Source organism: Cervus elaphus, chromosome 23 (assembly GCF_910594005.1).
Source record: "Cervus elaphus chromosome 23, mCerEla1.1, whole genome shotgun sequence".
In the NCBI taxonomy this organism is placed as follows: Eukaryota; Metazoa; Chordata; class Mammalia; order Artiodactyla; family Cervidae; genus Cervus; species Cervus elaphus.
Window position 1 is genome coordinate 10,234,072 of NC_057837.1, and position 14,228 is coordinate 10,248,299.

The window sequence follows — 14,228 nt, forward strand, 5'->3', positions numbered from 1 at the left end:
GAGTTACAGAGAGCATTCACCCATGTTAGTATTTGGTGAGTTCTGACAGTTGTATACAGCTGTTCGAAGGTCGTAATCAAAATACAGAGCATTCTGTCACACCTCCCTTGTGCTCCTTTGCAGTCGGGGTCCCCATCCCGACCCTAGGCAACCACCCATCTGCTTTCTGTCGCTGCAACTGTGCCCTGTCTGAAATACTTTTATTTAACTTTTTGGCCTCATTGGGCAGCACGTAGGATCCTAGTTGCCTAACCAAGGATTGAACCCCACCCCCTACAGTGGAAGTGTGAAGTCTTAAACCCTGAACCACCAGGGAAGTTCGTAGAATGTTTTTATTATTATTATTATCATTGCTATTCTTCTCAGTTGTGCTGGGTCTTGGTTGTCGTGCGTGGGCTTTCTCTGGTTGTGGTGAGTGGGGGCTCCTCCTGGTTGCAGTGCGCCAGGCTTCCATTGTGGTGGCTTCTCTTGAGCACAGGCTCTAGGCCCACGGGCATCAGGAGTTGTGGCACATGGGCTAAGGTGCTCCTCTGCATATGGAATCCTCCCAGACCAGGGATCAAACCTGTGCCCCCACATTAGAAGGTGGATTCCCGTCTACTGCATCTCCAAGGGAGTCCCCTAGAATGCTTTTGAGGTTTATCTCTATTGTGTGGATCAGCAGTTGGTTCTTCAAGTGGATGGGCATTTTGAGTTCTTTCCAATTTGGGACCATTGTGAATAAAGTGACTCTGAACATTCACATGCAAGTCTGTGTGGGACATAAGTTCTGTGAGAAGAGTTCAAGCAGAGAAGTGACATCTGATTACTTTTGAAAGCTGTTTATTTTGAAAAAAATTCCAATTTATATGAAAGTAGCCAAAAAAGTACACAGAACTCCCATAAATGTTTTTGAACTGTCAAGAAGGGAAAATTTCCCAGCCATCCCTCCTGAATTCTTCTAGCTGGACTAATAACAAAATTGACACAAAACAGATTAAGAGGAGAAAATACAAATGTTAATTCATGTGCACAGAGGTCCCATAGAAGTGAGAACCTAAATAGTGGCCAAAGCAAACTTTTTTATTTTGTCAATATTTTTTTTTTTATAAATTACATTATTTGTCTTAAATTAGTGGCAAATGCTAAATTTAATTTTGGCAGCTTTTAAGTCAGCTTCAGAAATCATTGTTATTACTTTACAGATGATCCATAGTATTTTCTCTTCTTGGTTTTTCAACAAATTGTATATAATATATATATGTCTTAGGATTACCTTTGTAACTTAAGCTATTAAAAAATTCAAAACAGGCAACTTTTATACCTTTTAGAGAAAGAAACAATAAAGTAGAGATGAATTGACAGGGCAAAGAAACTTGGGTCTTGGGTGCTCAAATAGTGAGGAATCTAAGCAGTTTGTCCCTGGTAGTAAATTCAAGAAGTAATAAGGTTTATACATGTTTCTTGACCTGAATTCCCTCTCTCTGGTGAAAAGGGTGTCTTACCCCTGGATGGTACACCTTTCTCATGAGAGATTTATTTTCTGCTTTCTGGGGGACAGAAATGAGGGTCAGAGTGTCACTCTTGCTGGTTGTGTTGTAAGGAACTAATTCAAACTAATCACTATACCATTGTGGCTTACTTGGGGAGCCCTCCTGCACCCTAGCAGAACCATCTGAGAGTGTGTGAACCTAGTCGTTCATCACCCTAATCCTTCAGGGTGTATTTTCTAAGTACAAGACTACTCTCTAACATAACTCCAAGATGACCAGCAACATCAAGAAATAGCATCCATCCGATTTATTGATGTCCCAATCATGACCCAAGAATCAAATCCAGGATCATGTGTTGAGTGTAGTTGTCATGTCTCTTTAGTCTCCTGTCAGTTCCTCAGCCTGTCCTAAGCCTTTCAGGATCCTAATTTTATAGAGATATCACAACTATATGTCTATGGATGTATCTATTTAATTATATTAAACAGTAATGAATTTGCAACAGTACCTCTGGCTGCAACCCTGTGGCACTGGGTTTATTCTCGCCTTCCCCATCTCCTTACTTGTAACCTATTCTTCTCCTCCAGGCCCATTAATCTTCCCATATGTATTAGCTATATTTTGAAGACGATTCAATCAAACTAGGATCTTCTGACCGTCCTTACCTTACTCATCTGTGGGAGCTGTACAGAATGTCTGAAGAGAGCAGATGTTGTCATCATTAAATATAGTGGTTTTCAACTTGAATTTAACTTTCAACTTTGGCTGCGTATTAGAATCATCTGCAAGATATTTGCAAATACTCAGACCTAACCTACAACTGGGTTTCCCAGGTGGCTCAGCAGTAAAGAATCCGCCTGCCAATGTAGGAGGTGCGGGTTCAATCCCTGGGTCGGGGAGGATCTCCTAGAGAAGGAAGTAGCAACCCACTGCAGTATTCTTGCCTGGGAAATCCCGTGGACAGAGGAGCCTGGCGGGCAATAGCCATGGAGTCCCAAAAGAGTCAGACGTGACCTAAGAACAACAGTAACCTACAACCACATCAACTAAATCCCAGCCTCCAGGAGTGAAACCCAGTCGTCAGTATTTCTCAAGCTCACTGCGTAATTCTAACGTGAGTCAATGTTAAGAATTAACAAAGCAGATTTCTACCTTTATGAAGTAGGTTATATGATTAGATTTAAATGCAGTCTATTGATAAATAGAAGATAGTGTCAAAATGGAAACTATTGTGAGAGGCTCACGTCTCCATTTTTTCAATTGGAGGATAATTGCTTTACAATGTTGTGCTGGTTTCCGCCATACAACAACACGAATCAGCCATAAGTATGCATGTACCCCCTCCCTCTTGGACCTCCCTCCCGCCGCCCCCATCCCTCCCCTCCAGGTCGTCACAGAGCCCCAGGCTGAGCTCCCGGGGCTACACAGTGGCTTCCCATCAGCTGTCTACGTCACATGTGGTAGTGTGTGTATTTCAGCGCTGCTCTCTCGGTTGGTCCCACCCTCTCCTCCCCCTGCTATCTCCATTTTAAACGTAAAGGCTTGGGGCTTCTCTGGTGACCCAGTGGCTCCACGCTCCCAGTGCAGGGACCCTGGGCTTGGTCATTGGTCAGGGAACTAGGTTCCACATGCTGCAACTCGGAGTTTGCACGCACGACTAAAGATCCCACATGCTGCAATGAAGATCAAATATCCTGCCTGCTGCAACTAACACTGAACGCAGCCAGATATATATATATATATATTTTAAAGGCTTAAAGTATTTTTGAGCAGGTTTCTGTGTGGATGTAAGTTTTTTTTTTTTTTTTGGATGTAAGTTTTTTAAATTAATTTTTATTAGAGTATGGTTGATTTACAATGTTGTGTTAGTTTCTGCTATATGGCAAAGTGAGTCAGTTTTATGTATATCCACTCTTTTAGATTCTTTTCCCATACAGGTCATTACAGAGTATTGAGTTTCCTATGCTATACAGTAGGTTCTTATTAGTTAAAGTATTTTCTGTTAGGGTATTTAATGGGCATTTTGTCTCTTGAAAATGAATCCAGCAAAGGCGTAATAGTGAATGTGAAATCCTGGCTAAAAATCTGTGCTGTATTTGATTGCCCTCAAGCAGCATTTCTTAAACTTTAATGTCCATACAAATCACTTCTGTATCATGTAAAAAGTAGTTTGCAATTTAGCAGGTCTGGGGTAGGGTCTGAGAGACTTTATAAAATGATGCTAAAGTTGCTAGTCTGGGCACCATGTTTTGGTGGCAAGCCCCCAGCATCTCTGTCCTAATCATTTAGTTAATGAGTCTTAATTTGAAGGGTGTAATGAACTTGTGTGTGTGTGTGTGTGTGTGTGTGTGAAGTCTCTTCAGTACTGTCCCACTCTTTACAACCCCATGGACTGCAGCCCGCCAGGCTCCTCTGCCTGTAGGATTCTCTAGGAAAGAATACTGGAGTAGGTTTCTGTGCCCTCCTCCAGGGGATCTTCCCAACCCAGGGATCAAAACTAGGTTTCCCACATCTCCTGCATTGAAGGCAGATTCTTTACCACTGAGCAACCAGGGAAGCCTGAACCTCTGTTTAGGTCTGATAAAACCTAGGGACTTTCCCCAGGGGGAAAAAAAAGAGTATACATGCACGTACACACCTAAGCATACAATTTGGGGGGAATCATGCATGCTTTCAATGAATACCAGTTTATGAATACCGAGTATTTTTCTGGGTGCGAAAAGTAGAGCAATGGACAAGATGGAAAAGGTCCCCACCTTGTGGAGTGTTCACTGTGGCGTCAGGGGACATACAGCCACCAAGTAAGTGAACAAGCCAAGTCAGGTAGTGAAACGTATTAGGACAGGGTCCACGGTTTTGCGTGATGGACAGATTGGGTTGGGGGAGTGCAAGTGTCTCTGTTAAACTGGTCTGTCTGTCGAGCCATCTTGACCATCAGAGGCCTGAAGGCCAGTATCCAGAGGAAAAGGCAATAAGCCCAAAAGGCATGAAGTAGACATGAGCTTTGCGTTTTCAAAAGACAGAGCGGCTGGTGTGGCAGGAACAGAGTCGGGGAGGGACAGTGACAGAAGGTGATTCCAGAGGGCGGAGGGAGGTGGACAAATCCAGCAGGGCCTTGGACATCATGGCAAGGAGGCTGCCTGCATCCCACCCACTTGTCCAAGCCTATTTTTGCACCCTAAAGGAGCCACAGCCTCCATTTTAAGAACCCCAGACTGAGAAGCTAATTTAGGAACTAAAGAAAAAATAAAATGTCTTTGGGGGATTAAAGGTTCAGAGAGTCCATCTGAAAATCCAGAAGAAGGAGGGAAGGAAGCTCAGGGCACAGTCCATCTCTGAACCTCTGGCCCCACCCTACCCCCACCCCACCAGACCCCGAACGTGTGGTGCGCTACCAGGCACAATGGCTTGCCGAGTTGTTGTAATTTGAATTGCTATTTGTGAGTAAACTTTTACAGAGAGGCTTCTAGTTTCCACCCCATCTCTTCCTGCTGCAGAACTCTGGGACATCCCAGGCCTGCTCAAGTGGCCCTCGGGAGGCTGGCATCTCTCTTTTCTTAGTTCTTCACCTTTGAACGGCCCACGGTGGCTTCTGAGCCTCAGCTTAGTTGCCTTAGTTGTGGCTTTATTCAACGTTTCACTCTGCTTTGAGGGGGCCTGGCTGAGTTTGTGCAGTCCTCATTCCAGAAAGTGCCTCTTAAACGGCAATTGTCTTTGAACTCGCCTGTGTCAAGGGCTGGCTGGAGACTGTTACAGTCTGTGAAACAGCTGCCGGATCAGTATTACGAGGGTTTGATCAATGCTTTCATTTTCCCCGAGATCCTCTCAGGCCTCTAGGTTATAGAAAGGAAAACCGCACTGGCCTTCTGCTTTCAAAGATGATTTCTAGGGAATTCCCTGGCAGTCCAGTGGTTGGGACTCCAGGCTTTCACTGCTGAGGGTGCAAGTTTGATCTCTGGTCAGGGAACTAAGATGGCACAAACTGTATGGTGCAGCCAAAAAGAAAAACCTGGAAATAATGGGGGAGGGGCACTTTAAGAGAGAGGTGGCCCCAGACACCCTCCAACAAGCAGCAGCCGATTGTGTCTTTCTCCCGACAGTAAACCCTAGGGACTGGGTCTTTTTAAATTCTATCGCTAGTGCCTACAACAGCGCCTGGCACATAGCAGGTGCTCAGGAAATAGTTGTTGAATGCATGGAGCCAAGTAAGAGCGCTTCAGCTTTGATGACTCGTGGCAGTGGCCCTCTTCCCACAGGAAAGATGCCTGGAAGTAGGCCAGGCAGGGATGGGGTTCAGGGAGAAACCCAAACCTCCAGCTTTACCCCCTTCTCTATTAGCCATGAACACTGGAGACTGAATTTCAAAAATCTCCAAGACAGGAGGCAGAAAAAAGTCGGCTCCATTTTCCCAAACCACCTACCCCATCTCCCTCCATTACTAGGGTCTTGAACTTGTTACAATCCATGTCTGACCCGATATACATGACTCCTAAGGATCCCATCATGAATGATTTTCAATGTAAGCATCCTCTACTTATCTATTATATAAATCCAGATGTTATTAGATGTTTAATCAAATACTTTGTATTAAGGATATAGACATCACATTTTCAATACATCTGCTCATACATTGAAAGAATATGATGATTGAACTAAAGACATTTCTCGAATGACTTAAAATTCTCATAGTTCTTTCACCAGTGTCTTCCTGATGCAATAAACCACAGCAAAAGTGACTCTAACAAGGGTGGAGGATTGTCATACTGAGTGAAGTATGTCAGGCAGAGAAAGAGAAATATTGTATGACATACTTTATATGAAGGATCTAAAAAGAAATGATACAAATGAGCTTATTTACAAAACAGATATAGGTCTACAGACTTCGAGAATGAATTTAAAATGGATAACCAACAAGTTCCCCGTACAGCACAGGGAACTCTGCTCAATGTTATGTGGCAGCCTGGATGGGAGAAGAGTCTGGGGAGAAGGGATACATGTGTGTGTATGACCGAGTCCCCTTGTTGTCCACCTGAAGCTATCACAAAATTGTTAATCGGCTATACTTTACTATAAAATAAAAAGTGTTTTTAAAATAGTGGACTATTTTGGATAGCACTTATGTGTAAAAAAAGACACAGCGTTTGAGACTCTCTAGAAAATCTGATGCTAAATAACCCCTAGAGCCCAGTCACTGCTTTGAAGGCCGAGGCATGGGTAGCCACCTCCCCATTGGCTGCGGGGGACTCGCCCAGATGTCTGGCTTTCACATAAAAGACAGGAAGCACTGAAGTCAGTCTCCACTTCCACTCAAAGGGCAAAAGCAAAAACAGCAAAAGAGGAAGATGGCAAGACTGTTGTTACTTTTCCTCCCAGGTCTTGTGGCCGTATGTGCCGTGCATGGAATATTTATGGACAGACTTGCTTCCAAGAAGCTGTGTGCAGATGATGAGTGTGTCTGTAAGGACTTTTTTACGCCATTTATTACCTTTCTATTATATAATTGAAAAAGAAATATCCACTAATGGCATAGAATCTAATTGCATTTGGAAGTGAATCTTCCCTAATGTGCATGCGATTAGCGTCCTTTCTCCGGGTCTGTGCGTTTTGTGTCTCAGCATGAAGAATTCACTTGGCTAAGATTCTGTTGGATGCTGCTTAATAACCTTAGTTATCTTCTGGAATTGAATGTGAGCGATAAACCAGGAGGTGTTAGTCACTGTGATTTCCTAGTCTTCTGATATGCTCTGCGGTTTTTACTGTTTTAAAACCCAGGAGTCAATGCTTTCTTCTTCTAGATACTATTTCATGGTTTTTTCTTCCAGATACTATTTCTCTGGCCAGAGCTCAAGAAGATTACAATGCTCCAGACTGTAGATTCATTAATGTTAAAAAGGGGCAGCGGATCTATGTTTACTCAAAACTGGTAAAAGAAAATGAAGCTGGAGAATTCTGGGCTGGCAGCGTAAGACGAGATTATTTAAAATATATAAAATATCTTGACATGTGTTGCCCTTAACTTTTCCTCTGTTACCTATCTTCGATACATTTTAATATTTAAAACTAGCTGTTAAGAACAATAGAGAAGCTGTGGCTATGCAAAACTTCATGTATATTTGCTTTTATTGCATTTTAAAGAAACAAAGAAAATTTCATCACAAAACCCAATGTAGGCTTATTTGCTGTTTTGGCAAGAAAATCTAGTCAAACACATGGGGGCGTGAACATCCCAAAGAGTTTGAACCTTATTCAAAAATACTTGAGTGGATTTGCCAAGTAAAAGGCATGTGTGCTGGCAGTCAGGCTACATTTCAATATTTTTAAGGAAACTTTAGCACCCTCTTTCACTCCAAAGAATCTGCTTTCTTCAGTTAAAACATGCAGGGGTGGACCCTGGGGAGGGATGAAGCTGAACTGATTTACTGTCCTCCACTGCAGCTCCAGCTCCAGAGATATATTCACAAGTAATGAAGAATTAAATCTGAAATGCACTCAAGAATCTGTTCATTTGAATTTTAAAAAATGTGAAGCGTCCTTTAAAAGTTCTTTAAAATAACAGTGTCTATTTACTTAAAAAAAAAAAAAAATACAGACTTCATTTATGGGTTCCAAAAAAGATTTCCGGGCAGCTCACAGACTGCACAAAGAAATGCTAAAGTAGGGAGGCCAGTAAGAGTGGGCCACAAAAGAATAGACACACAGTTTCTGTGGGTTGACTTAGTTGCTGTGAGTGAACTTCAGATTTGGGTCTGTGCCCCCCAGAATCCAGGCTGAGAAGCAAGGCATTGGTAGTTATATGATTCTCGGGGACAGCAAAGAGGATGCCTGAGGGTTTCTGAAGGAGTATCACACCCGCTTTCCCCTCTCTGTTACATTTCTGGGCACTCAGGTCTATGGCAATCAGTCTGAGGATGAAATGGGAACCGTGGGTTATTTTCCCAGCAACTTGGTCCAGGAACAACATGTGTACCAAGAAGCCACTAAGGAAGTTCCTACCACGGTAAGCATCTCTGGGGCTGGGGAGAGGGGAGAGAAGGACTCAGAATGTAGATGAAGGCAGGTGTAAAAAGATGCATCACGCAACTTACAAGCTGCATCAAGTAAACCCCCCCCCCCACTTCCACGGGTGATATCTCTAGACAGCAAGACTTGGGGGAGCATTTATAGCTACTATCAATGTTGAAAGTTTAGTGAACCCTCTCTCATCACTAGAGAAAGTGTTTCAGTTGTAAGTTATTTTGAAAATGACTCCATGTCACAAAGAAAGAAGCCAAAATAGTATTAACTGACCCTTACTGACAGGCTCACTTATCAACTAAAGACAGGCTGAGAAAAATATCAGCACCTGTATTTATTATTTATTTAATAAAATCAAAACATTCTGGAAAAAATTTGAATGCCTGTTTTTGTGATAGAGAGACTCTACTTATGTATGAAAAAGAATTGTACTTTTCCTAATGCCCTGGGGTCTTATATAACCAGAACAGAAATAAAAGATCCTTTTTGAGTGACTTTGCAAGGTGGTTATTTTGAAATGATTCTCCTGGAGCTAACTGCTGTGCGAAATAGCTTTAAAACTTTGACCAACCTACACACATGCAACTCATTTGTCATCATGTCTTAGCATTGAACTTGAATGTGTCAAAGAATCATAAATTAGAAATGTATTTGAGAATCTTCATTTTAAGTAGTTTTTGAGTTAAAGTAAAACTTGGGTCATACTCTCGGGGTTCAAGCTTTACTTATTTTAAATCCAAATTTCCCTTTGATTATGTATGGTTTTAAATAAAGAATCTACATCTGTTTTTTGGTCCTGCATGTTCAGCTCAGTCTTTTTTCGCTCTTTTTTCCCCCCTAGGATATTGACTTCTTTTGCGAGTAAGAAGTTAGACAAAGTCGCCAATAGAAAGGAAACATCAGAAATAAAGAAAAAAGAAAAACCAAAAAATACATGTCACTAATTTCTGACTTTTGTTTCAAGAGTTTGACTTGGGGCTGGAGATGGCAGATAAAGGGGAGGGGAGAGGACAGGGTGGAGGAGGAAGAAGGAAAGGAAAACAGGAGGGGGAATGTTCTCCAGGTCTGATCTTCCAGACTACCTGGAACTGGATGATATTTTCCTCAAGTGGGTGAGTTGAAAGCAGAGAATTATTTTTTCAGCCTAGAGCCTCTTCTTACAAGGGGATCAACTAGAAGATGGTTCATTTATAGTTATGTCTAAATAGTAATTCTTCCCAGCTCTTTGGATCCTTGAATAAACTTAAGGTCATGATTCTTTTTTTTTGGACATGATGTCTTCTACTAGTTTCTCTGGCCAACTGCAGTATTATAATGTACCCCAATGGACTATGTCATCAAGGAGTATTCTAGGATTGTTGTTACTTTTTATATTTGATGCCTTTGGGATGTGAAGCTGCTGGGGGAGAAAAAGAACTGTTTGGACAATGCTTCTAAATTTCTTTTTTAAAAAGGTCTCACAAATTATTTCAGTTGAATAACTTTACCTTCTAAACAATAAATTTACCTCTCCCAAAATTTTAAATAATGTAAAATTTTAATTTCAATATATTTTAATTTTAATAAAGTTTAAGTAATTTTAAATTTAATTTCTAAATTTTAAATTAGTTTAAGTGGTGGTGGGGTACTTTATGAAATATTTGTAATATAATAATTTCCCCTTATTACGTGCTATTACTGGATATTATTCAAGCTTCAAATCAAAAAATTTTAAAAAGTCTGTGGGTTATTTTCTCCACTTCTATTTCAACTTTGAATATCCTATTCCCTAAGTCAAAGGTAATATGTTAAGAGATCTGGTGAGGGGATACAGGTTTGGTGATCCTGATGGACCCACAAGTTTTTCCACAGTTAACTGGAAATCAGCTTTGATTGTGTGTTACTCATGTAATTCTTTTGATGTAGTCATGAGCTTTTGTTTGTTTGTTTACATATAATTAAAATGCCTGTGCTACACTCAAAAATTTTCACAATTTCTGAGTCAAAAATGTTTAAAAACACTTTCAGCTTGAGGAATAGAAAGTCTGGGAGGTGGGAGATGGGAATGAGGTTTGTCCCCATTTTCTGGAATCTGATCATCCCACAGGGCATAGAGAGGAGGATTTTTAGGACAGGTTGGAGACAGACCCCAGGGTGATTTTACAGTTGTGTCCACTGTGACTTTGGGTGAATATGTTTTTGCCAAACTCTTATGGAGGTCAGTCAAATAAAATGGTATCCCCCAAGAAAAAGCCTCTTAAACCCAAACCTACCTTTTTTTTTTTTTTCTATCTCACTTTATTCATAAAATGCTTCAGGCAGCATCTAAATCTCTCAACACAATTTTAAGGTAAGAGGCATTTATCCAACCTCTGTTTCTATCTGCCTCTTAACTTGCTGGTCGTGCCCCCCCCCCACCCTTCCCAGATACCCCATCACCTCTCAAGACATCCAGCATCCCCACTGTGCGCTCAGTCCACCCAGAACCCCCATCCGCCCAGTCTCAGGCATCCAGCCTCACTCCGCAGGTACAGGGCCTCCAGCTCTAGGTTCCCTCCTGGCCCAAATCTGCTCCCACCCCCAGGACTGGTCTCATCCAGAAATTCAGAGCTCATTGACTGATTCAAATCTCCTGGGGGCTTACCTGCTGGAAAAGAAGGAAAGCTCTTGCAGGAACTTTAAATACCATCCAGGGTCTGGGAAAGCAAAAAGTCATCCCTGGACCAGTAGGGGTAGGGCCTCACCTGGGAGCTGGTTAGAAAATGGAGTCTCAGGGCCCACCGTGGACCTTCTGCATCAAAACCAGCATCTTAACAAGACCCTCGGGGATTCACGGACACATCGTAGGAAGGGAAAAACTTCCTTCTACCTTCTCGACTCTGTGGCTGAACCTAAGAGTTAAAACTGTTGTAGGACAGGTGAACAGAAAAAAAGCATACACATTTAATTCATAAGATTTATGGAAGGATAAGGAAATAAGATGAGACTTGGACATGGGTAGCACAGACAAGTCGGTTCCATGATCCCACTTAGGGAGAGTGGGAGATGGCCTAGGGCAGGGCACTGGGTACCATTGCAAGTGAGGGACTTCCCTGATGGTCCGGTGGCTAAGACTCCATGCTCCTAATGCAAGAGGCCCATATTTGAGCCCTGCTCAGGGAACTGATCTCACATAAATCACATAGATCTCAACTAAAAAAGATTCCTCATGCCACAACTAAGACCCAGTGCAGCCAAATAAATTTAAAAAAATTTTTAATTGAAACTATAAAGTTAATTTTTTTTAAAAAAGTGGGTAACCAGTTCAGGATGAGGCCAGGACAGAAAGCCCTTGAAAGTGAGAAGAGTCAGGGAATGGTGGGTGCTGGCAGGCAAAAACTTGAAATCTTTTTCAAAGGATGTGTGGAATTGGTGGCTCAGAAAAGCTGGGTGATGAAAGCAGAGCCCAAGGCACCCAGGGAGAGTGGGCCACACAGCTTCATGCTGCTGTTTCCTAGCTGTGCATCTGCTTGAGTAAGGTTCAAACCTCGAGGAACCTCCATTTTCTTGACTATAAGAGGGGTTACAGACTTCCCTGGCAGCCTAGTGGTTAAGACCCTGTGCTTCCAAGGCAGGATCAATGAGTTCAATTGCTGGTTGGGGAACTAAGATCCCACATGCCACATGGTGTAGCAAAAATAATAATAATAATAATAATAAAAAATGCAGACTTAGAGAACAAACTTACGGTTGCCAGTGGGGAAGGATGGGAGGAAGGGGTAGTTAAGGAGCTTGGGATCAACATGTGAACACTGCTGTATTTTAAATGGAAGACCAACAAGGTCCTACTGTACAGTGCAGGGGATTCTGCTCATGTTATCTGGCAGCCTGGATGGGAGGGGAGCATGAGGGAGAAGGGGTACATGTATGTGTATGGCCGAGTCCCTTTGCTGTCCGCCTGAAGCTATCACAACCTTGCTAACTGGCTATACTGGAATATAAAATAAAAAGGTTTTCAAAAATAAATACAAAAAAAATAATAAAAGGGATTAATGACAACTTCGTGGCTGAGTTGCGGCAAGGTTTAAATACAATGTGTGCACAGGGTCTGCACACGGTAGGACCCCTAAGCGACCCGAGCTGACCCCAGAGGATTTCCATGGACAATGCCCTTCACTCGTACACTTGTGCTGTAACCTACCAGATGCTTCACTGATCAGACACTGCATTTCCCCATCAGGCCATCTGGAACGTCTACAGCAAAGATATTTGGAACACTTTCCAGATTGCATACTTTTTTGTAGTTTAATTTAAAAAAAAAATCACCTAAAATTGTCTGACAGTCCCAAGTCATTTCACCAGCCATTCAGGGACATGGTATGAAATATGTGTGTATAATTTTTTTTAAGACTATTTTTTGTTTATTTAACTCTGCCATATGTACTTTTACATATTGCATGTATAATTTAGATTTGAGGTCCCAATTCTGGTCACAGCCATTCAGCAGCATCAGCATGTACGGTCGCCACATCTTAGAAAGATCAACATGTATGTGTATGCGTATGGCTCACCGTGAGACCTAGAGTCAGATAAGTGTCCGCGTGTAAACTAATCATATTAGGGTTGTCTCATTTGTGTATCTCCATCCTAGCAGGGGTGTAAACAGCAGCACCTCTTGGGAAATCCACCTCATGGTGGGGAGGGGTGCCCCACCAGAGTGTGAGTCCCTGGGGTCCACAGCTTGAGGGCAGTCGCTGTATCTGCCGGGCCGTAGGCTGTCCCTCTGCTCTCTGGAGGTGGGAAGCTCAAGTCCCTGGCCAGACATTCTGACCCTCCTTCTGTTGAAAGCCTTGTATAAGATCCAAAGCACACGACAGCCCAGGGTCCACTGGGGAGACAGAACCCCTCCTCAGAACACAACAGGGACCCACGTGGAGACTGAGATACTGTGGTTTCCACTCACTTTCTAAAAAGGCATGCAAAGGTCAGAATGCATACTAAAGAGGAGGTTATTCTGGATAGATTACTAGGATGCATAACGTTATATGTGATACATGTTTGTTACCGCAAATGCAGTAAATACAAGTAAACTAAACAGGCTGCATTTGGCTGGTTCCTCGTGTTATGTCAAAGCCAGTGGAACTTCTGCAATGGAATCGTCATAGATTTCAGACCCCTCAAGCCTCTTCCTTATCACGTGGGACGCTGGCTCAGACTTCTGCTGTTTGTCACCAGGTTCGTGTCATTGAAACTCTTGCTTCCCATTTTACTCATCTACACATGGGAATAACAATGCCTTTGAAGATAACAGTAACTACCTGTGGGGGTGATTAAGGGGATTAAATTAAGTGAGATACTGTTTGTAAAATCACCCAGCACAGTGCACAGTACACAGGAAGTGTGTAATAAACATTAGTAAAATTAACTTCAAAATGAGCGGCTTTTAAAATCTTTTTGAGGGACTTCTCTGGTGGTCCAGGTGTTAAGAATCTGCCTTGTAATGCAGGGGACACGGCTTCCATCCTTGGTCTGGGAGCCGAGATCCCACATGCTGAGGAGCAACTAAGCCTGTAGGCCAGAACTACTGAGGCCCTGCCCCACAACTAGAGAGTCCGTGCGCCCCACGAAAGATCCTGCATGCTGCAACAAAGGTCCCACACGCCGCAACTAAGGCTGGACACAGCCAAATAAATACTTTTTTTTTTTTAAAGCATAAAATATTTTGAAACCTTGGAAGACCTACAGATTTTTCTAAGTGAATCAAAAGTATATCTTGCGCATCTT

At 42.5% G+C, this 14,228-nt stretch overlaps 1 protein-coding gene across 1 annotated transcript; it reads left to right on the forward strand.

Annotated features, from left to right (window-relative positions):
• Positions 1-6,773: 6,773 nt before the first annotated feature.
• OTOR (otoraplin) lies at positions 6,774-10,467 on the forward strand. The gene is made up of 4 exons (XM_043883807.1): positions 6,774-6,929; positions 7,295-7,434; positions 8,359-8,469; positions 9,328-10,467. Exons 1-4 carry the CDS (start codon positions 6,815-6,817, stop codon positions 9,349-9,351), a joined length of 390 nt encoding a protein of 129 aa, XP_043739742.1. The 5' UTR covers positions 6,774-6,814; the 3' UTR covers positions 9,352-10,467.
• The last annotated feature ends 3,761 nt before the right edge of the window (positions 10,468-14,228 follow it).

Bases quoted from the DNA above. Each gene is read 5' to 3' on its own strand.
- OTOR (XM_043883807.1), top strand. From the start codon at position 6,815: ATGGCAAGACTGTTGTTACTTTTCCTCCCAGGTCTTGTGGCCGTATGT. The intron at 7,435-8,358 runs GTAAGACGAGAT...CTGGGCACTCAG, and splicing joins GAGAATTCTGGGCTGGCAGC to GTCTATGGCAATCAGTCTGA. The intron at 8,470-9,327 runs GTAAGCATCTCT...TTTCCCCCCTAG, and splicing joins CTAAGGAAGTTCCTACCACG to GATATTGACTTCTTTTGCGA.